At 38.2% G+C, this 24,179-nt stretch overlaps 1 protein-coding gene across 1 annotated transcript in view; it reads right to left on the reverse strand.

Moving 5' to 3' along the window:
• The window catches only part of LOC132126787 (eukaryotic translation initiation factor 4 gamma 3-like), a 44,081-nt gene extending 20,107 nt beyond the window's left edge, over positions 1–23,974 (reverse strand). Inside the window, exons 1-9 of the mRNA XM_059538285.1 lie at positions 23,344–23,974; positions 12,311–12,383; positions 11,452–11,613; positions 10,719–10,811; positions 10,093–10,125; positions 3,623–3,799; positions 2,928–3,039; positions 2,607–2,713; positions 1,559–1,741 (exon numbers count right to left, since the gene is read on the reverse strand). Of these exons, the coding sequence (XP_059394268.1) occupies positions 1,559–1,741; positions 2,607–2,713; positions 2,928–3,039; positions 3,623–3,799; positions 10,093–10,125; positions 10,719–10,811; positions 11,452–11,613; positions 12,311–12,383; positions 23,344–23,507 (1,104 nt within the window). The 5' untranslated portion in view covers positions 23,508–23,974. The remainder of the gene's footprint in view (positions 1–1,558; positions 1,742–2,606; positions 2,714–2,927; positions 3,040–3,622; positions 3,800–10,092; positions 10,126–10,718; positions 10,812–11,451; positions 11,614–12,310; positions 12,384–23,343) is intronic.
• Positions 23,975–24,179: the final 205 nt, after the last annotated feature.

The following is a 24,179-nucleotide window of genomic DNA, read 5'->3' on the forward strand; positions in this document are numbered from 1 at the left end:
TTTAATATGCACAATGGTAATACAATGTTTTAGGAAAAGGGAATCTCCTGTTTTTTGGACAGGTACCATAGTAATGCCATGTTTTTAATGACATGGTAATCTCATGTATTTTGAACCAAGCTACCATGTTTTTGGACAGATTTCATGGAAATGCCATGTTTTAGGATACAGTGATCTCATGTAAAAAAAATTTGGGGGGGGGGGGGGGGGGGGTACTATGGTAAAACCACGTTTTTGGACAAGATAAGCATGTTTCTTTGGCCAGATACCACAATATTACCATGTTTTTGGACATGATAAGGGTGCATTTTTTGAACAGGTACCATATTAATACATTGTCTTAACAGAACTCAATACAATAAACAGGATAAAATCTGATGTTTTACATGGACAGGTACCATAATAATACCATGTTTTTTGGACATGGTAATTTCAGATTTTTTTTTTGGACAGGTATCATGGCAATATAATTTTTTTTTTTTTTTTTACATAAACCTTGGTACTACTATTGCATTTTTTTTTTTTAAGTACTTTGGCTTATCATATAAATATCATGGTAAATGTGACCCTGGACCACAAAACCAGTCATACGGGTCAATTTTTGATATTGAAGATAGGACTATATTTGGCCGAGATTATTACTATTTGAAAATCTGGAATCTGAGGGTGCAAAAAAAAATCGAAATACTGAGAAAATCACCTTTAAAGATTACTAATTACTTTTACAAAAATATAATATGGCAGTCACATATGATGTCAGATGCTAACACCTTTAAATGGAGTCCTTAAAAAATTTTTTTTAATTTTTATATATTTACGGTAGGAAATTTACTAAATATCTTCATGGAATTTTTGGCTATTGCTACAAATATACCTGTGATACTTATGACTGGTTTTGTGGTCTAGTGTCACATATATGGTTATCCTTCAATCCCACAGTGTATATATTAAAGGTGTTAGCATCTGACATCATATGTGACTGCCATATTATATTTTTGTAAAAGTAATTAGTGCTGGTTAAGGTCGAGAGGAACTTGATTGTGGTAGTCACTGTCATTCACACTTCTGCTGAAACATTTTGCTGCTTGTTGACACACTTTATCGATTCACTTTTTTTGGATTGTCAATAGACCAAAATATAGATAAACATATAATGGTGCAGCCAACAGCCTAACGCTCTCAGTGTGTTCATAAGGATTAGATTGGGGCCAGACTGTGTGAGCTGGAACTAATCCATGCACACCCTGTGTGCCAGAGAGAGAGAGAGGGGGGGGGGGGGGGGGGGGCTATATACATGTCTGGAAAATAGCATTAGACAGGTAAGCTTAAAACAGCTGAGCCAAGGACCCAATGGAAATGAGTAGTGAGAGCTTAAAATGGTGCTAATTATTAAAGACGTGTTAAACACTCAATAACAAATAACTGAGAAAGAACAAAATTCTGGCACCTGATAAATCACTTTCCTAATAAATTACTTGTAATTTTAGCTCAGACTACACCTGCCCCTGTTTGAAGTGATGCCATTTTGTGGAGGTAATGGACAATATGTATTTCTTGCCTGTGGAGGGGTGGGTGTGGAGGACAGGTGTCCCGTGGGTGGGGTTGGTGTCGAGTAGGGCCGTCCTACAGGTGGGGTTAAGGTGGAGGCCGGGTGCCCTGCAGGAGGAGTAGGATTTCGGCTTCCAAACATAATTTCCTCTGTGATGTCTTTTCCACCCTGGTTGGGGTCTCGGATCCGAATCTGGGAGAACAATGGCGCAAAACAACAAATAACTCACTAAAGCATCCGGGTCAATCGCAGTTCCCTAGAGGGTTGTCAGAAGTACCAGTACTTCAGTACCAACTATATTTTAAGTCATTGTTTGCTAAAAACATTCCCCTTTACATTCCTTTATTAAACCACCAATCAAAAGTTGGAGGTCAGTAAAAAAAGGTTTTTTATGCTTTTTTCGCAAGCATCAAATCAGTGTGATTTAGAATAATTTCTGAAGAATCATGTGATTTAAGAAATAGTAAATGGAAAACAGTTTCTTTAAATTGTAATAGTATTTCAAACACTGTTTTACTGCATTTTTGATAATTTTTGAGACTTCTTTCAAAAATATGTTACCCAACTCCAACCTTTTAAATGCGTCTACTGGGTTTCATTTTTCTAGATCCCATCATTAGACCCCAATACTAAAGAGTTACTTCCAATGAAGTTTACAGGAGGCTGGATGATTTCTAACTGGCTTAATTCTCACTTTGGCATGGGATAAAACACTTCGGCTATGCCAACCTCCCAGCATGCAACAAAACCACCATATCAAACAGTCTGTTCCAAATATGTCAGGAGTTGCATGGCACATACATTGACTACATTCCTGGAAAAAAATCAATACTTACTCTTCATCTTAAATTCTGGAAATTTAATAGACTAGGATGACATAATTACACAAAAAGCCAAGGCCATTCCAGGCTAAAACTAATACTTGATGAATATCACTTTTAATCGTGGGTCTTCCAGCCAGAACCGTTGGGATTAAATCCAAGCCTTATTAGTCTAAAATGAATTGAAAACTAAGTGGATCCCTCTGCGTTTCTAAAATGAGGCTTCAGGTACTCACTGGTTTCTTTTCACGCTTGCTTGGTGGAGGTGGCAGTGGTGCAGGCACTATGATGGGTGGAGAGGGAGGGTACACTGTCTGGCCGGTGTAATATGGCGGCCCGGCAGCTGTTGTTGGAAAAGAAAGGAAAAAAGTGAGTCACGTCGCTGTGTGAGCTGCTTTCACATGAGATCTAAACAGCCTGAGTGAATCGCTTTCTGTAAACGGGGTCATTTCTCAGTTAGTTAATCAGAGACACACTAAACTACCTGGAGCTAACACAAACCAGCTGGGTGTGATGCAAGCACTCTAACACTGAAGTGTAGAGAGGCCTGTACTTGCCATAAGGAGCAGGGTATTCCCCGGGGCCGGGTCCTGGGTAGAAGGTTCCAGACCCTGGCGGCTGGATGGCATATTGCTGCGGGGGTCCCACATAAGGTCCACTATGACGATACTGAGTGAAGAGGTGGAGAATTTCATTGAAACATACATTTATATGTGTACGATTGCATGAAAATATATTTATTAATAGTCTCAGAGCTTCGATTATATTCAATTCTACTATAAAAAATACTAATGCTAAAATAAAATAAAACCTTAATGTTTGTATATAAACATTAAATATAAATATATTTAATGGATATTTCATTAATTAAACATTTATGAAAAATTCCTTAATTATGTTGCATATTAAAAATTTCATATTTACTATAAAATATTTTATATATAATAATTTTATATATGTAATATATATTACAAAAATAATTATGAACCATACAAATTCTAGTATACAAATCTAAATAAATCACAATACCATAGCTAAAATTTAATTAATTTATGCCATAAAAAGACAGCAAGTGATCAGTTGTGTTAAACATCCCATTCAGGTTTTATTTAGAAATAAATTAAATAATGAAACCGATATAATGGCAAATTGGGTAAAATTGTGTTAAAACATTTAATAAATCTGTTAAAAAAATTCATGATATTTCGGGGGGCGAGGGGGGGGGGGGTTAACAGGTTAACTGACTCTTTACCTGAGGAATGTAGTATTGGTGTGTCTGGGTAGGAAAGGGCATATGCGTCATAGTCATCATGATGGCCTGGTTGGGGGGATAAACTGTAGCTGTTGGGGTCTGTGAGCCCGGCCGAATGGAGGGGCTGTTGGTAGGAAGGGCAGGCCGTGCTGGCTGTAACTGAGTCCTGTGGAGGAACTGAGGAGGAATTCAAAGAAATGAGAGTTAAGCAGAAATAGAGAGAGAGAAGAAACAAGTCAGTGTTGACACAAGTCAGTTCACCTCAGGACATTCTCCTGTGTCTGTCAGGCAGTGTATTCAAATCATGAGGCATTTGAATTTGCAGTTAATTGACAATCTGATATTCAGACACTGGAACAGCAGTGATCATACATGCTAGATGAATTATATCAATTCTGCTCATCAAATAGACACAATGAAACGAACATAACACACACACGCACACACAGCAGCCTGGAGAAATGAGCAGTATTCTCATTCTCCGCTGTAACAGGGTGGTGGCACAGCTTTGGCACAACGGTTTATTCATCGGGAGAATACTGCATGCCTGCTGGAGGAGTCGTCCCCTCCCCCATCCCTTCCTCCCCCGCTTTCTCTCTATTTCTCTTTCTCTCTCACTCCACACAGCAAATATTACCTCAGCAAACCCAGTCAGTGGGCGCTAGCAGCCGGGCAGCACTGGAGCAAGAGTTGACCTCCCTCTTTCTCTGTCTCCCTCTCTCTACCAGATCCTACACATACTAAAAACACACACCATATGTAGTTTTTCTCATAGCTAGGATTAATAAAATCTGAATGTCTGTCGTTCTGTGGGGTTGATTCTTCCATTAGGGAGAAATTTTCAATCCCTTAAAATGTTTGTAAGAAAAAAAACATTATAGTCGTAAAGGACAGATTGTTATATATTTAGACATTTTATTGTGCCTATTTACTTGTTGTTTTTGTGTGTGGAATGAATACATTTTACAGTTATTTTTGGCTTATTTAGACTTAATATTATTATTATGTTTTGCTTTATCATCCTAGTCAGCACAGTAAAATCCTCTCTGAGAAATGCCATTTCTTACTTCCTTCTATTTAAAGCCAAATCCATCGATGCAGCATAAATATACAAATTCAGCACCTTTAACAATAAATGTCATTGCATCTACTGTTGAAACTTCAGGTTGCCTGTTGTGAGCAATGTTCAAGTTTATTTGAAAGCCCTAGTGGAGAAATTAAAGGACATTACTTTCTATTGTCTACTGCAGATTTTTGGTGCGCTACTCACTCGTGGATGTCTGTCACAACAGACAGATGATTGCTTTAGTAAATAGTTCCAGAAGAAAACAGGTTCAACAAAATGCTGGATTCCAATTTAAAAAAAAAAATCCATCAGACTAAAGTGACATATCAGGCAGTGACATAAATGTTGTGTTTTGTAAAGTTTGCAGCCTAAGCTGTTGTGGTGTTCATTCACATTGCAGCATATGTGTAAGTGTGATTTAGTACTAGTCATGTAAAATCGCTATCGTACTAATTAGATTGTAAGAGCAGACTGATTGCTATAATAGGAAGGAAGAAGTGCTTCCGATCATTGCGTTCTTGTTAGCAATGGTCTCTTCCAAACAAACACATGCAGCCATCATCACTTTGTATTAAATTGTCCTCACATGCACAGAAATTGCTACAAAGAATATTGCATCTGAAAGACCCATTTCCTGGATCATCAAGAACTTCAAGGAGAGAGGTTTGACTGCAGTGAAGAAGTCTTCAGGATGTCCCAGATTATCCATCAAGCACCAGGACCATCTCCTCCTGAGAAGTCAGCTACAGAATCGAGTCTCCAGCTGTGCAGAGCTTGCTCAGGAATGGCAGCAGGTTGGTGTGAGAGCATCTGCATGCACATTGAGGCCAACACTTTTGGACAACAGCCTGTTGTCAAGAAGGGTAGCAAAGAAGCTACTTCTCTCCAAGAAAAACCTCAAGGACAGACTGAAATTCTGCAGGAAGTAAAAGGATTGGACAGCAGAAGACTGGTGCAAAATTATTTTCTCTGATGAAACTTCCTTCTGACTGTTTGGGACATCTAAAAAATCAGTTGTTCAGAGAAGAAAAGGTGAACGCTACCATCCTGAGACGATCCATGTGTGGGGTTGCTTTTCAACCAAGGGAGTGGGCTCTCATAATTCTGCCCGAAAACACTGCCATGAATAAAGAATGATATCAAAACATCCTGTAAAAGTGACTTGATCTGTGCATTTTCACAAAGCAAGAGAGATAAAGAAGTGGCTCGAAGATCATTACATTGACATTTTGGATGCGTGGCCAGGCAACTACCTGGATCTCAATCCCATAGAAAACCTGTGGTCAGTCCTCAAAAGGCAAGTGGACAAGCCGAAGCCCACAAATTGTGATCAACTCCGAGAACTAATAAGGCAAGAATGGATCGCCATCAGCCAGGATTTGGCCCAGAAGCTAATTTCCAGCAGGCCAGAGCGAATTGCAGAGGTTATGAAGAACAAGGGTCAACAATGTAAATATTGACTCATTATTTAATTTTTTTGCCAATAAAAGCCTTATGACATAACTTATGATATGCTTATCATTTTTTTTCAGAATACCATAGAAATGTGGAAACTTAATCTACAAATACGCAGCAAACTTTGCAAAACACAAATTGATGTCACTGCCAACATTTTGGCCATGGCTGTATGTTCCATTTAATATATTTAAATTTTTTTGTCATTTTAAATTTATTTAAGTGTCATTTATTCTTGTGATTGTGAAGTTGAATTTTCAGTAGCCATTACTCCAGTCTTTAGTTTCACATCCGTCCTTCAGAAATCTTTCTAATATGCTTATCTGATGCTCAACAAACATTTCCTATCAGTGTTGAAAACAGTCCTGCTGTCTAATAATTTTGTGGATACTCAGGCTCACCCAAAAACAGCCAACAACATGGCTCAGAATAATCTAAGTCTATCATTAAACAAACCTCTGAGAGATTTCCCAAAGCCACAAGTGTGTGTAGAGACAAGAATAAACGCAGCGGATGCCCCTTGATGGGTGGCTGAAAAGTGATTTAACACCACAGAACAGATCCGCTCATGTCTGAGAGCAGAGCAGAGACTATATGTTACTGTCTGTGCTCACTCAGACTGTCAGTCCTCCAATAAAAATGAAGTTGAGAGTCTTGAGTTGTGCTCATTATCTGACTATCAAAAAGCTCAAGAAGAACTGGATGAGTTGATTTCGTTAAATACACAGAAAATAAAAGACTGACCCAAGCTGGGTTTCACTTTGTACCCTATAAAACGATGTGGTTATGGGACTGGACTGGCATGCTTCGCTGTCAATGGACACACTGTGTGTGGGATGTAATATTAGTGTGGCATGTTGGGGCAACTCACACAGCTCTGACACTAAAACAACTTGCTGAGAGAAACAGCTCTCTAATTAAATCTACGGCATATGAGGACAATACGCTCTGTTTTCAAAAGGACAAAAGGAAACAACAGATTCAGCGAAAAATGAGCAGAGAGAGAAGCCAAGTAAAGATGGTTAATGGCTGAACAAATGCTTAGAAAAAGATGTGGGAAACTTCAATTACAATAATCCCAAAAGTTTAATTTTGTCGTGACTCCATAACAAAATAATACCAAAAATGTACTTTATTTTTTTATACAGAACCTGTCCTCATAAAACACCTAGAATAAATCACATTTTGCTACTAAAATGACCATTTAACTCACTGTGAGGTTTGGTATTTATAAAGTATTTAATACTTCATAAAATATATATTTTTTAAACTGTCATAAAAATTGGTTTACAGACCTTCGGGTGAAAGGCGAAAACAGAGACCTGACAAAGGAAACAAGAAAGAAAAGAAACAGAAGACCACCACTGGAGAACAAACATTGCTTGTGTGTGTGTAATGGGTGATTTCCTCTCACTGTGACTCATACAGGCCGAGTGGATCGAGCGCAGCCTGGGGCAAAGACCACTCTGTGCTAAACTACTGTCGCAATGCCATACAAGTGTGTGTGGTAAAGAGAGATAGTGTGTGAGTGTGGAAATGCCAGGGAGGGATGGAAGCAGAGACTTGGTGTCTGTGTGTTTGTAAGGGATGGAGATAAGAATGAATGCATGTATCTGAACGGCAGAAAGAGAGAGAAAATAGTCAGTGTGCCTGTAGAAATAGTCCATGTGGAATCAGTGGTTCAACTGTAATTTTATGAAGTAATTATGGCATGGTAATTGCATTGCTATCTATATAGGGTCAGAAAGCTCTCGGATTTCATACAAAATATGTTCATTTGTGTTATGAAAATGAATGAAATTCTTAATTTTGAACAACATGGGGGAATTTTCATTTTTGGGTGAACTATCCCTTTAACGAGGCAAAGGGTGGATTATTTGAGCAAAAACACAGTAAAACAGAAATATTGTGAAATATTATTATAAATTTAAAATAACTGTTCTATGTGAATATATTTTAGCTGAATTTTCAGCATCATTCCTCCAGTTTCCAGAAATCATTCTGATATGCTGATTGGTTTGCCACTCAAGAAACAGTTATTATTATCAGTGATTCAAAGAGTTGTGCTGCTCAAATTTGAGTTATTTTGTATTTTTTGATAAATAGAAAGTTTAAAAGAAAAGCATTAATTTAGAACACTTTAGTCTTTATTGTAACTTTTGATCAATTTAATGCAGCCTTATTGAACAAAAGTATTTATTTCTTTAAAACAAGTCACTGAATTAGAATTATATTAAATATATATCCATCTATATATTAAAATTAATATCTAAATATATTTTATCGCAAGTGCTAGAATCTTTCATCATGCACCACAGAGGCTCTGACCTATATGTTCTTCATTTCTCTTCCTCTGGCCAACTATTCCAACCTCTGCTCTGTGTGTGTGTGTGTCACTCCCTTTCCACTCTCTCCTATTTCTGTTTGTTTTCTAATGGCCGGTAGGCATCAGTTTTACCCAGTCTGCACTGGAAGCGAGCTGGGACTTGCCACAGCCACAGGGGAAAAATGAAACCTTAACTCAGCTCTATTAACATCAGCACAGATGTCAAAGCTTCTTTCACTGCTGCACATTACATAGACAAGTGCTGTTCCATAAGGTGAATCCTTCACAGACCTCTGTAAATGATTATGGTATTTTATTTATTTATTTTTTTACAAAAGTATTAAGGAACAAAAGGTCCACTGTATATTTTCCATAATGTAGCAATACATGAAACATCACACATAGAAGTCTTCAGATTTTTCTGATTCTGAACCCACTGCAAAATATGTATGCATGGGAAAATTCCTGATTGTGGCTGGTTTTGTCAGCAAAAATTCACCAATTGACAGCACCTTTACACTCAAGGTGTGGTGGCATTTACAACTGCTCGGCAAAATTTCACAGACGAAATCCAGTCATCTCAATAGGGATCCACATTATCAGGAGTTTTGTGTGATCACATGAATCCGTCATGTTCACTAATAGAAATCTGCTTGATTTGAAAGTGACTTCTGTGTGAGCTTCATTAATTGCTACACTTGACAATGAACAATAGAGCTCTTGCAGCAATCCCGCCAAAGGTTTGCTAATGTGACCGCACCTTAAGACTTTCCTTATAGTTTGCATCAGTATCGTACTGCAAATCTTGTTTTTTCCTGTGATTTTAATTCTGGTGCAAATAAATTTAAGCCACTGGAAATAGAGAAATGTGTAGCAGGTTGGGGCAGAAAGTCACAAAACTTTCCTTACAGGTCAGATGCATTTTGATGCAAAACGCAAAAACAAATCATAAGCAACAAATGACAAATAAGTTTCTCCTTGTAATGAAACACCAAAGCACAGCAGATGGAATATCTGGAACACACACTCTCATGCATGTACAGACAAGTGTAAAGCTGCCCAAAGCAACTTCCATTCTAATGATCTTAATGTCCTCTCAATGCATTCGGTTACGACTGACAAAAGCCCAGTTCTTCTAAACAGGTACAACAATGTTTCTGCTCAGGAAAGTAACACACTGAAGTATTTCATCTTATAAAAGGTGACAAGCATTAGCAATCAGCATCAGTCTTCATCGCACATCTGCTCATCAGATAACATAAATACAAAACATCATCATTTAGACGCTCCTTCAGAAAAGACAAGAAACGGATGAGTCAGAGGAGATACTTCTAATGTCTGCTTCTCAAGGACGGGGAGCTTGTTACACAGTCGAGCTAACACATTAATATGTAATATGAATACATCTCTAGTCGTAATGGTTCATAAAACTGAAGAGAGGCATTTCTGCACCACAAGCATCACCAAACTCACTGGTTGAGCTATTACTTAGGAGTATTTGTAGTAAACTGAATACAGTAGGTGTATTGTAAGTATTTATATTACACATACAATAATATCAGAAATTATAAATGGCAAAAAAAAAAAAAGAGAAACTTCTTAAGAATTGTCTGTGGGATTTACCTGATGGTGGGTCGGCCGAGGCCCCGTCACGAACTAATAGAGATGGCAGCATCAGGAGCAAGAAAGGGTGAGAAAGAATGGCGAGACAGTGAGGATAACAGATGATTCACCTTGAATAACTTTGCATTTCCATTACTAATGAAACAAGAACAGCAAGAGCAGATCCAGGCACTTAAAGGATAAGCCCACGTATCAGGAACAACCTCACGGTAACACTCCTAATTTTGTAACTTTTTTTATATATTAATGAAGCAAGCTAAATTATTTGTGGTATCTTTCAAAAGTCTGGTGTAAGAGTGAATTTTTAAATGAAATCATACTTTATAATGTTGCAAAAGATTTCAATTTCAAATAAAAGCTTTTCTTTTAAACGTTACATTCGTCAAAGAATGATGAAAAAAAATACACCACGGTTTCCGAGTAGCAAAACTGTTTTCAACATTGATAATAAAAAACTTATGTGTTTCTTGAGCAGCAAATCAGCATATTAAAATGATTTGAGGAACGATTTATGACCCTGTATATACATCAATGAAACTGCATGTTCAAGGCCATGCAGAAACGTAGTAAGGACATTGTTATAAAATTATTTTGGTTTTATTTGAGCAAAAAAGTGCAGTGCTTACCGGCCGAGTTTGCGGCTGTACGTTCATTTGCTGCGTCTGTGGCGAATACACCAGAGGGGCGGAGCCTGCATTCTGAGCTGGGTTGTATGGAGGCTAAGAAGTGAATCATAGACAGCGGAAAGGTTACGCAATTTGCTTTTGAAGCATGATATATAGTTTCCATTCACAGCACAGGATACAAAATAGCAAGAGCTCATCATTATCGGAGTGTGTGCATACTGACTTCATTTCTTTGTCAGACAAAACCCAGGTGAATGCATTAACCTCCAATCAATCCACAGCTAAATAGTTTATATAAAAGTGACTGTGGAGTGTGTATATATCGGTCCAGTGTGTGCGTGTGTGTGAAAGTCGTGGGATCATTACAGCACCTGTGTCGGCTGGAAACACTATTTATAAAATAGCGACAGTGTTCCTTCAGGCTGGTGGTAACCATGGTGAGGAGAGCAGAGCAAAAATCACTCATAACACAAAACCACAGCACTCTGTATTGCGAGTGTGTGTGTGTGTGCCAAAACATCAGCTGTCTAAATGTAGTACACAAGTCTAAATGTCACAGTTAATTCAGACCCCACTAAAGCAAAGCACATAACTCATTTCTGGTACAAAATCAGGTGACCCAAAAAAACATGGCAACACCAAAATGTAATGAGTTCTCCTCTTTCTTAAAAGATAAAATATCAGGTGAATAAGCCTAAAATTGTAGACTGTTGTGTAGGGTGTTGGTACTCACCCCTCCACCTGTCTCCCAGCCCTTTAGGATGCGGTACGAGGCGGCCGCAGGGACCGATACCTGAGAGAGGGCTGGGGAATGGCCGGGAGGGGTGCCTGCCAAATTAGGGTGAGTTTTGCTGAGGTCGTGACCTAGGTATGGAGGACCAGGGTGTCTGGATACCTGTGGAAGGACAGCAAACAACATTTACACAAAGCTCCTTTCAGTTATACATAACAATGTTGTATGTTCCCCTGGTCTGCAGTTTATTCTTTATTGTTTCCATTTGCATATTTATATTGTTTTATTTAAATATAACACATTTCTTGAAAAAATTAAAAAGAATAATTTAGTAAGGATGCATCAATTAAGAAAGTAACATTTATGTTACAAAAAATATATAAATTTCAAATAAATGGCACAGTTTCTAGTTTAGTTCACAATAAAGCAGCCTTTACTGTATTTTTTAAATATGTGCAGCCTTAGCGAGAAAAATGTATTTTTTCAAAAACGCTACAAAAATTCTTGCCAATCCTAGACTTCTGAATGACAGTGGGCATATAAATAAACATGTATATATATTAATTTATATAACAAATATTTTAATTCTGGGAATGTGAGCGATGTTAAATAAATTGATAAATGGTCTATTTTAGGTCAACAGCAGTCTGAGGAAAATCTTGCTAATGCAAATTATTCAAAGCTAGTTAAACTGTCAACATGTATATAGCTAGCTCAGACAGACATATATATCAACTGCTTATATTAATAATGACAAAAGAACCTATGTACAATAGGACTACACATATTCACTAAAAGTATGTTTCTGGCCTCAGGACTTGTCTATGTATATACATTGCATGTGTGTGAGATCACTCACACTGTAGACCGCCGCCAACCCAGAGTGGGTGGGAAACATGCGCTCCTCTAGTGATAGCGGTGCTCGATGGATTCTGGAAAGGGTAAAGTTAGAGAAAATCTTGCTAATGGGTTTAAAATGTCAATTTTAGAAGCCAAGAAGGTCAAAAAAACAAAATATTAGCCACCAGCAAAACATAGAGCGTTGTGTCTCATAATGCCAAGCATTCAGTTCATTCAGCGATAATGGTGCAGACTCTTTCACACCAATTAATATTACTGTCAATCCCCTTCAGCGACTTCGAGAAAGTTAACACAAACACATTTTCTCCCTCCCTTCTTCAAAATGTCCAATTCAGTTTTTCAGTAGACCCCGTACCTCCACAGGCCAGGAAGATGTCAGACAGAAATCCTGACATGGAATTTCAAATATGTGAGAAGCGATCAGCGCCCTATTGGACACAGTGTGTTTTCTAACACATGAAACAAATGGCAAATGTTAAAATAATTCCAGAAATGCAAAATCCAAATACTGTTACTGAACCACCAAAAAGGTCCCATCTAAAGCTTATGCACATCTTTACATATGTTGTTCCATTACAAGAAAGTTATAGTAGATATGTTCAGGTTGCAGGTGGTGAGAAAGACATGGGAACCTACAATCTGTATGATATCATCATGTTTTTACCACCAATTATATGTTGAGCAACATTTACACATCACTCATCTGGTCTTGCTTAAAAGAAGTCTTCCAGCAAGGTGAAAGAGTTCATAATGAACTCTGTGCTGTCATACCTCCCTGAGGTGTTCTGTGACACGAATGACAGGGTCGCGCAGACATACAGTCATAGCCACGGAGAGCTACAAAGAGATGGATGGATGTGACAGAAAAAGAGAAAGAAAATATCAGGAACCGGCTCCGGCGGTTACAATATCGGTGTCTATAAGTGAGAGATGAGCAGATCACATGGTTTCGGGGAAAATGAAGGAGGTCTGGCTGTCCTCCTCCGTGCGCTTCATGAACTCATGGACACTTTCTAGTCTTTTGGTGAAAACCTGCCTTCCGATTTGCGCTCTCTTTCCCATTCCTCCCCCCTTCTACCTCTTTGGCCTTCTGCCAAACTAAACTCTGAGGGGAAAAAGGGGGGATGGGGGAAAAAAGAGCTGAGAAAAAAACAGGCAGGAAGAGAGGTATAATGTGTGACAAGAGGTTTTCCTTAATTTGGAACAACCCATGTGAATGCAGGCTTGCATGTAGGGAATCTGACTTCAGAAACCTTTGTTCCAGGTCATCCTCCTAACCCAAGTTCAGAGAGGTGCACCTGAGGAATGCGGCTTGGGAGACGACCCACAAGGCTATTTGATCAGGCTAAAACTGACAGCTGACACTCGTGAAGCTCTGGCAGGAAACAAGGCATGACTTACTGGAATTACAGGCTGATCTGATTCCTGTGTTCGCAGTTCGGCACTCCATTGAATAACCAAATCCCTTTGCATGGTCATGGAAGTGTTTTGATAGCACGACACGCAAGTGTGTGCACACAGGTGTGAAGAAGTGAAGAAAGAATTTCCCCATTTTCCAAAAGCAAACGGTTAGATAAAACATCATGTACAGAACAAATGTTATGTTTCCAATTCAAAACAAACACAATCTATTCAGTAAAGCTCCATTTTGCTTATGGCCAAAATGGGAACGTCAACTCAATTAAGGAAATTTTGGAGGCAGGTCCATTTAGGAGAAATACGGTTGTACATTGGACTTCTAAAAAGAGCAACCCACTAAAAACAAGTAACATTGCCAGGACACTCATTTTCAAAGAGTAAACTAGGTTTTTGAAACAATTAGACAGTTGTTATTAAGCATCACTAAAATATCCTATTAGTGGTAAAGTCTCTGGAGAGTGATGGTCCTTTACTCTCTAAACATTAGATCTTTAATTATTACTTACAGTTGAATGAATACATAGGAAAGCAAAGGATGAGATGGCAAAATGTGTAGCCTTAAACTTTCATGGTAGCTTACTGCAAATCCAATTAAGCACCATATGGAGTGACAGATAGAAGGGAACTGTGGAAGGAATGAACAAACGAAAGAAAGAACTAAAAAAATAAAAGGAAGAAACTGAGGAAAAGGAAGGAATGGAGGAAGGAATCGAGGAAGAAACAACCACAGTAAAAAAAAATAGGGAAGGAAAAAAATGGAAAGTTTAAATGACTGAAGGGAAGAAAAGACTGAAAGGAGTAAAAACAGCGGAAGGTAGAATGATTAAAGAAGGAAGGAAGGAAAAAAGGAAGGACAAGGGAAGAAAAAAAAGAAAAGTTAGATATACCAGAAGTAGATTGTCTACGTGGCAGACAGAGGGTCTACATCTGAGGGAGGGAGAGAAAAAGAGAGAGAAAGCTCAAGAGATTTATTCCTTGAACCTCAGGTCAGAATGTGCTATAAGCACAGCATGATTTTCAGGACTGTGTTCTATGACCACATCTCATGTTATGACCAAGATACACACATACACATGCATTCATATATGTATGCAATGTATGTAATGCACTCTTAGAGGAATATGTCGTAAGTCGCTGGGGTATATTTGTAGCAGTAGCCAACAATACACTGTATGGGTCAAAATGATTGATTTTTCTTTTATGCCAAAAATCATTAGGATATTAATTAAAGATCATGTTCCATGAAGATATTATGTACATTTCCTACAATAAATATATCAAAACATAATTTTCGATTAGTAATATGCATAGCTAAGGACTTAATTTGGACAACTTTAAAGGCGATTTTCTCAGTATTTGATCTTTATAACTGGTTTTGTGGTCCAGGGTCACATATGTAAAATTCATTAAGTGCAGTTCATGTCGTGTTATTGCCAATACAACAACTCTTACAATTGAGAAACAGAAACCTTAAGGTAAAGTCTCATCGCTTGTTGCTTATTTTGCAGACAACTATACATAAGAATTTATTAGTTCTCCCCAAAATTAGAAACACTGCAGTTTTCTGTTTGACTATCCTGACCAGCAACGATGGCTTGACCAATGGCGTGAGTTTGGGACGGTGTTATCCATTTGCCTAACCAATAGCATATGAAGTGTTTGACAAACCTGTGTGAAACCGTTTTTTTTTTTCTCTGTGTGTGGTAACCTCAGTTTAGTGCACAAACAAACACTGCACCTTACTGTTAAAATGAAATCAAAATGAAACATTCTTAAGGTCTTAAGGCCTGTTCACACTAAGAACAATGTTTTTATCATTCATCAGGTGGAAAAAGTTCTTAAATTGATTCCAACGAAATTGTTCTCCTGTGTCATTATTATCATTATATTTGTGGTGTAAACTCCACCAAAGACTATAGAAATACCCAAGACATGTCACTTGTATAGTTTTGAATGGGGAAAAATGCACCGATCAATATGGCCGCTCTATTGAACGAAGCCCCGCCTTCTAAGTAAAAGAGTTGGTTAACCTAATTAAGTCAGTGCATCACTGCAGCTGCCATTATTAGTCCCGGTTGCTATAGAAAAAGTCAGCGTTCTTGAGATGTGCGCTCAGGACTGCACATGTGCAGTAGGCTGATCTAGCCTGAGAAATAAGCTAATGGTACTTGAGCAAAATAAACAACATTTATGATACAGTTCTTGTCAGATTTCATTGGCGATTTCAAATATGGAATTTAATCTTAAGCTTGGCGAGCAGTTTTTGAGAATTTGATGTTTCCCGATTTCGAAGGGACATACTTGCATGCCCGAGAGGCATTTCAAAGATAGCTGCTGAGTGATACGACTCCCCTTAAATGGACTTTGACTCCACTATTATCATAGAATTAGAACAGTTGTAAATGGTTTAAGTATCATTCTTGGGGTGAACGGGCCTTTTCTGTGAATGACTGAAGAAAGGTTTATCTTCATAACCTTACACTAAAATAATTACTTGAGCCGCAATAAGAAAGTAATTTCTTTTATTTTTTTATAAATGAATACCAGTACTTTTATACAGCAAGGATGCATTAAATTGGTTAAAAGTTAAAACCTTTAAAAATTTAAAAAAAAAAATTATATTTCAAATAAATGCTGTTCTTTTGAACTTTTCCACAAAACTATTAAGCAGCACAACTGTTTTCAACATTGATAATAATAAATGTTTTTTGAGGACCAAATCATTTCTGAAGGCTCATGTGACATTGATAACTATAAATTTATAAAAATGTATTAAAATAGAAAATACGATATTTCACAATATTACTGATTTGACTTATCTGATAAAAAAATAAATAAAAATGCAGCCTTGCTAAGCATATGGAATTTCTTAAAAAATATATATAAATAAAAATCTGACTAAGCCCAAACAATTGACCAGTTCCACATTTAATTTCGACATCAAGTGGAAATGCAAAAAATGTGTTGAAACAGGTTTCCCGGTAGTCCCGCCCCCAAACTCATGCCACTGGCTGAGCCAGAAGCTAACACATCAAATTGCTCAATGTAATGTTTTCAACCATCACAGAGCCAGCCTAAGCACACTACAAACAGCTTACTTGGTGTCATCTCTACGCATTAAACTGAGATCAGATAAATTAAAATCACCTACTTCACTTTCAAGAATGAGAGTTCCTTATTCCTCCTTGTTTAGCATCTACCTTTTAGGCATTCAGGGCTGATTGTGAGTGAACAAGATGAAAAGGGGAAAAGCAGGTGACAAGATGTGCTGGAACTAAGAAAGGGGCTGCGTTGAGAGGTTTGGGTTCGCGGCAGGCGTCGTGTGTATGTGTGTGTGTGTGAGACACTCTCTGTGACCTAGGCGATTGTTGGCAGGCGGTGGGAAGTCTCACACTCTGAATGCTAAGCAGCAATGCCATTGTCTGAGGGGTGTAGTGCCAGTCGCATATGTTACCCGTCGCTCTGGCAACCACTCCCTCCAACACCCCATCCCCCCTCCGCCTTACACACAAGCTCTCGACGCAGCATCATCACCAAAGGCACATCCCACGAGTAGGAATCCCATCTACTAGGTCGATTTTCTCGGTTAGATGAAGCAATATAGTGACTCTCTCGCACAGGAAGGGGCTGTAATTGCGATTTATGCAATCATAAAATCTCTACAATTGGAAGACAGTGATATACATCAAGTGATGTAATCACTGCCATCCAACATAAGTGTAACCATGTGTGCACACAATGGTTCATTTTTATGGCCACATGTGGTTTATGGTCGATGTCGATCACTGCTGAACAGCCTGAGCTGATATAATACGATTTCCAATTACAAAGCAATAATGACTCTTTGTGGGAGATATAAAAGCTTTGTCATAGAGAACTACAGTCTGAAACTGATTGGGAAGATCTCAACAAAGCTGAGATCACCGGGTAATACACATGGCACGATATGCCAATGTAATCAATGAAAAATTTGAAGTTTGAAAAACACTGTTAAAACAGTCTGGAATTTCTGCATGGTAGGGAAACAAAAGCAAAATAAAAATCAGTTTAAAAGAAAACCAGGTCCTAAATGTTTTAAGTAAATTGATAAAAATGCATTTATGTTTAATATAATTATGGCTGGGATATATACTGAATATTCGCAATATTATCTCGATACCTTTGGACGATATATCGTATGCGATGATCACGCGCTTCTCGTCAGTAAAGCTGGTTCCCTGATTAGCGGTAAATCTTCATCACATGCTTTCAGATGGAGCGGCATTTAATAGACAGAGCCGTAATGCTGCTCCCTCTGAAAGCAGGTGATGAAGATTTAGCAGTAATCACAGAACCGGCTTTACTGACGAGATGCATGTGATCATCGCATGTGATATATCGCCCAGCCCTAGAAGACCGTAAGCAAAGTTTACACCTTTCTCATTTTAAGAGTATAACACGCACATGTGTATATTTGGGTGCGCACTCTGTGAAGATCATCAAAGATTTCTATTTACAGCTAGTTTTTGAAGCGGCATGCATTTTAGCCAATCACAAATACGTCTGTCGAGCGCATGAACACAATGGCCAATCAGAGGTAAGTTAGAGAGAATTTGTTCTTGTTTCAGCTTTTTTTATGTACAAGCTCTGTATGCTTGCAAATACTTTTTTATAAACACCAAAGTGAGAACACAACGCAAAAAAAAAATATTCATTGAAAAATATTATGATATATATTGAATATGTCTAAATTTGGGGAAAAAATAATGAAAAATAGTTTATTATTGTATTTTTTATATATTTTTGCTATTATATTTTTATTATATCATTAGTATGACAATCTGAGTATACATTTTTAATTTCAGAAATAAAGTTTCTGATGTTTTTCATAGCATTAGGCAATGACTCGACCTGACATGACAAAACTTAAAGGTTATATTATCCAGCATGATTTTAGAGCATCTTGAGCTTTACTGGTAGCAAGAATTTCTGCAATATTTGCATTTTCTCTGATTAATGCCAGAATTTTGCTTATGTGATTAGTAAGACTACATTTTAAATAGATCTGGGCAAAAAAATACAGATTTTTCGATTAATGTTTTTTAAATGATGTTGATTCAATATCGATTTTCAAAAGTGGAAAATCAAACTTTTCCAGTATTTATTTCAGCACACATTTAAAACAAGATCTGATTAAAGGGGTCATATGATGCTTTTTTAAAGATCATTATTTTGTGTATTTGGTGTTCTAGAATATGCTGACATGCTTCAATGTTCAAAAAACACATTATTTTCCAAATACTGTACATTATTGTAGGTCCTCTATGCCCGCCTCTCTCAAACGCAACGTTTTCTTTAAAGTCCCTCCTTCCGACAAGAGCAGTCTGCTCTGATTGGCCAACTAACCAAGTGGATAGTGATTGGCCGAACACCGCAAGCACTCGTTGGAAATGTAATGCCCCTTTCCATAATCGTGAGCTTCAACTTCCAAAATAAATTGAAAGAAGGTTAATAATGTCCTCAGTTTTACTATCAGTTCAAGCCCGAAAGGGGAACAGAGTCGCATGATAGACACCGTGATGAAGCTCGTTTGTGTTTGCAGAACACAAGCCACGGACGGATAAGACAGCTGACTCCAGTGTGTGACCGTCTCTCTCACTCGCACGCGGGAACAAACATACAGACACGATGTGCAAAACTCCTCATTTGAACATTCAATAGCAAATACTTAAACTTATAACAAATCATACTTAAAGTAGCTAATTCAGAATCGCCAGACTGTCAAAGCAAAGTCAGAATAACCTCCTCTCCTAGGTTCACGAAACGGTCGTCCATAAAATGCATTGCTGTTCTGTTGCAAGTAATCTTAAAGATTCCTAAATGCATCTACTTTCGGAAGGCCAGTGCTTTTGCTTTCCCCTAGGTCTACACACAGCATCTCCCTGACATGGCTGCTTCAACATTAACTGTGGTTACGGAAACCATGCCTTCTTTCTTTGCGTGAACATTTGGGCGGCATTACGCAAATATTTCCAAATAGTGACGTAGACATGTGGGGGCATGTTGGAACAAGCCGTTTTAGGGTGGCGTGGCACATTTGATAAAGAATATCTCTTTGGATTTGAGACTTTAGTTTTTCCAACTTTATAGATCTTATTTACGCACCAAGAGCTTGTAACACTCCAAAGAGAAAGGAAAAATTTGAATCGCATAATATGACCCCTTTAACGTGAATCTTATAATTACTCTTCTCCACTAGATGTCACCCTTATTTACCTTGCGCAATGTTACAACGAAAAGCCTGTCATTCATTCAGCACTTATCATAGTGGAGATACTGTTGATGAGAACCAAGAACAAAGTCATATGCGTGATAGGCAATGTCAGGTGAAATGCTTTAGGAATACAATAAATCTGCAGAAGCATTTGATATGGCGCAATGATTTCCGCAATCAGTGAATGAATGGCAGATGGCACGGAGCACTGTTTTACTAACGTACACGCATACTAAATCGCGGACGATGCTCACAGTGTCTTCTCACTATATGATGATTTTGAATACACGAATATCATCTCCAGCTGCTCTGGGAGTCACTTCATTAGCATTTTACCCTTTCAGTTTGAGAAAACTACCGTCATATCACACACACAATAGCTGCAAGTTCTTCATGGCAACCCATCAAAATAAAAGTTTAGTTTAACGCTAAGAAACATCAGAATATATTACTATTTAGCAGTTTTAAGACTCAGTGCTACTACTGCTGATAAATATTAATAAATATTTATTTTTAAAGCAATAATCACATTTGTTTCTTTTTTAATTTTAACCATTAACCTCAAAAAAATAAAAGGGTTTAATTTTCATTTGATTTGGATAAATTAAATTAATCTTTTATGCCTTTATCTGATTATCAGAAAAATTAAGAAGAACATTTTATAGTCCCCTATTATTGTTTAAAAAGTATACAAATTTACCATATTCCAAAAAACAAAATAGGTTTAAAAAACAGGACTGTGGTTCTTAATTTATTTTTATTAATTAACCAACTGTAAACTGATGTTTACTGTTATTTTTTTTAAATATCAATAGAATCTGTATTAATTTTATTCACTGAATGTAATGAAAACAAAATGTGAATTTTTGATTTTTTTTTTTTAAATTTGTTCAAATTGAATCGGGACATCTGAATCGATACACAACCCTAATTTTAAACATTTCAACTTCTATTTTATCTAACTTATTTGTTTTTACAATTAATTAGAATTTCGAAAACTTTATTCACAGGTTTAAATTTGATTGTTGTCTCAAGCCCCTTTCACACTGCCATTCCGGCAAATACACGGGTAAAGTGTTCTGGCAATTGTTCCCGGGTCGCTAGATTTTGCACTTTCACACTGCAAGTGATTACCCGGGATATGTGCGTGCTGTCACACACAACCCGTAAAGATCCCGTAACGACACGTGACATCAGCGCGTGCCGTGTAATGTACGAGTCGAAAACGTTAGGAACGTTATACTTTCACTGAAGCTGGCGAACGATCTCTTCGTCAGCGCGGAAAGTGAGGAACTAACTGATCTCTGCTTCATTACAATTTGCACATATGTTTTTGTGGCGAACGTTGATCTTCCTTCAAAACAGCCGGTAAAAGAGTCGCGCGGTCATCACTTCGAAACGGCATTAGATCTGGCTTTTGTTCACACAGCGCTCGTCCCGGGTTGAACCCGACAATGTTACTAGGTCCCCGACCCGGGTTCAATGCCGGAATCAATCCCGGGACGTGGTTGCTTTCACACAGAAAGGCAACCCGGCAATGTTCCGGCAATATGCCGGGTCCGACGTGCAGTGTGAAAGGGGCTTCAGACTTTTGGACCCCACTGCAAGTCTTTACCATTAAATGATTAAGGTACATGAAAAAGAGCCAAAGGAGTCACTATGCCACATTATGCTACTGAGGAAGAGCTAAATCAGTGTCAAATCAGTGCATGCAAAAGACAAACAAATGATGACATCCTGAGCAGTGCACATCCAGAGTTACAAAAATAATCAAAGATAGATATAGTGAGTGAAGAGTGGTAGATTTCCCTATTGATTGATTGATATGCTAAGAAAACAGGATGTCATCCGTGCTTTGAATGAGGCATTCAATTTTCAGGAGTATAAAGTTTCATTTTCAATCTACTAAACACTGCCGGATTTGACAGATGTGCGCAAATTCAGTAAAGAATTTCAAAATAACAAAAACTGTTGAATAATATATACGTGTTTGGCAGAATACATAAAGTCATACAGGTGTAATGGCATAAGACTGAGTAAACAATGACAGAATGTTCATTTTTGGGTGAACTATCCCTTAAACCTGTTTGAAAACCTTCATTATTTGTGCAGTTCTGTTTGGGCAACACTTAGTAGTGAAAAAACTACACACTTCACCTTTTATTTACCTCAGCAAATCATGGCTCAGACTTGCAGAACGACAAAAATTGTCAAAGAGTTCAAGAGGGTGGCCCAGATTTGCAGTACGCCTATTGCTCAATGACTCAACTTGACTGTGTCTAAACAGCCTTTACTTGACTGATTACCAAAATCATGCATTGATTCCTATCATACATTTAGCCTGACCCACACTAATGAGCAATGCTTTCAATATGTGATGTGATTTACTTTCAAAAGCAGACTAGAATGACATAACATCATATTATTTTGTATGAAAAATGTCTTAAAAGGTGATGACAGCAAATCAGCTTCAAATACAAGCAGTTATATCCAAATCTTGTACTCAAGACACATTTAATGTATGAATGTCTTAGGCTAGATAAGATCAGGATGTGTAAACAATATAACACTAGACTTTCTCTAAACTAACCTCTTTTCTGAGCCATTTTTTGCAACTAGTTTTAACCAGCTCGTCCCTAAGTTATAGTAGCATGCACATATATGAAGTCAATGTCCCTCAAGTTCACACAGGTGCTCTAACATAACCACAGGTGTAGCGGATTGCCTGTCGGATGGATAAACAGACAAAAAAAAATCTCATAAACTCACACTCAAAATGCATCATATCTCTAGAAAATAATATTTTATGAACTTGCAGTTGAGTGTATTTGGCTCAAGCCAACATGTAGCAATTCATACCACCAGTGCAACGTCCTATTCTTGCCCTAGCAACCAGAAACAACACCCAAGCAACTGTACAAATGCCATTCATGGGTCTCTCAAAGGCCATATCTCACAAGTTCCTTAGAAAAAGCCTTTGATCATAAACCTACAAAATGCAGCAGGTAACTAATACAAACATGCACAGATTGTGAGTGATCTGAAACTGTAACAGACCCCTGTGCACAGAGCTGGGATTGTGGAGTTCTATTAACAAAGCAAGTACCAACAGGACCAACAAACAACAACAGACACCAAAGAATCCCTTCGATGTAATCGATGCACACCCTCTTACCCCCCTGGTCACGTTTTTTATGTTAATATTAGTAGTAATAGTAATGCCATCTTATATTAGAACGTTCATTTCATTATCATAATCAGGTAAACATGCCAGGTGATGTGATCACAAAGCAAAATCGCCATTCGTTTCCCCATTGATCTGTGCTGTGGGACACAAGGGGCTTTGTTATGAAGGATACTGGGTAGGCTGCACGGCTGACGGCGGAGGGGCGCTTTGGGCTCCCGGTGGTAACGACACGGAGGTCAGCGCTGCGCGGAGTTGCGTTGGCGGTGCCGGTCCGGTTACGTGTCCACTAACAGCGACGGCGGCCGGTTTCGGGACCACTTTCGGTGGCAAACTCATTGCAGAAATTTAAACCAAAACAAACAATACGCAGCTGAAAACGATCGCACGTTCCAACAATATCTGGCCGTTTCTTCTCTCTACGAAGGCCGGAACGTGTGTATACCCTTATGCCATGGATTTCATTCAGATCTGGCTGTTAGTACCAAAAATGTCATTTTATCTTTGAAGTCGGCGGCTGTAGCTGCTCTATGCATGAGGACGGTAGGGGGTTTGTATCCCCCTTCAGCCACCCTGGATCTCCCCGGTCGAATTGTTCTTCTCCGCCTCCTCAGATGACCGTCTCGCGGTTTGTTTGCTCCGCTTTGCGTAGTAGCATCACATTAGCGAGTCGCATTATATGAATTTCTCATAAAGATGGGAGACTTCGTTCAACATGGCGTTGTTGCGGCTGCTTCCAGCAGTCCGGCTGGACGGACGGCTCGGTAAACCTCGGTTGAGTTCGGAGATGCTCGTGTTCACCTTACGCCACTTCGTATCGATGAGAAGTCCGACACACTTCCAGGAATCGGTTCTTTCGAACAATTCCCTTTAAAGATGCGGTTCGTAAAATGATTCAGTGGCTATTTAACGTCGTGACGTACTAGACACCTCACGTCGTCCCTGACAGAGAGCTTCAAAGTTTATTTGAGCTTTTACACCCGATTTTATTCTTTAATAATTTCTATATTT

The sequence above is a fragment of the Carassius carassius genome, chromosome 44, assembly GCF_963082965.1.
Source record: "Carassius carassius chromosome 44, fCarCar2.1, whole genome shotgun sequence".
Classification (NCBI taxonomy): domain Eukaryota; kingdom Metazoa; phylum Chordata; class Actinopteri; order Cypriniformes; family Cyprinidae; genus Carassius; species Carassius carassius.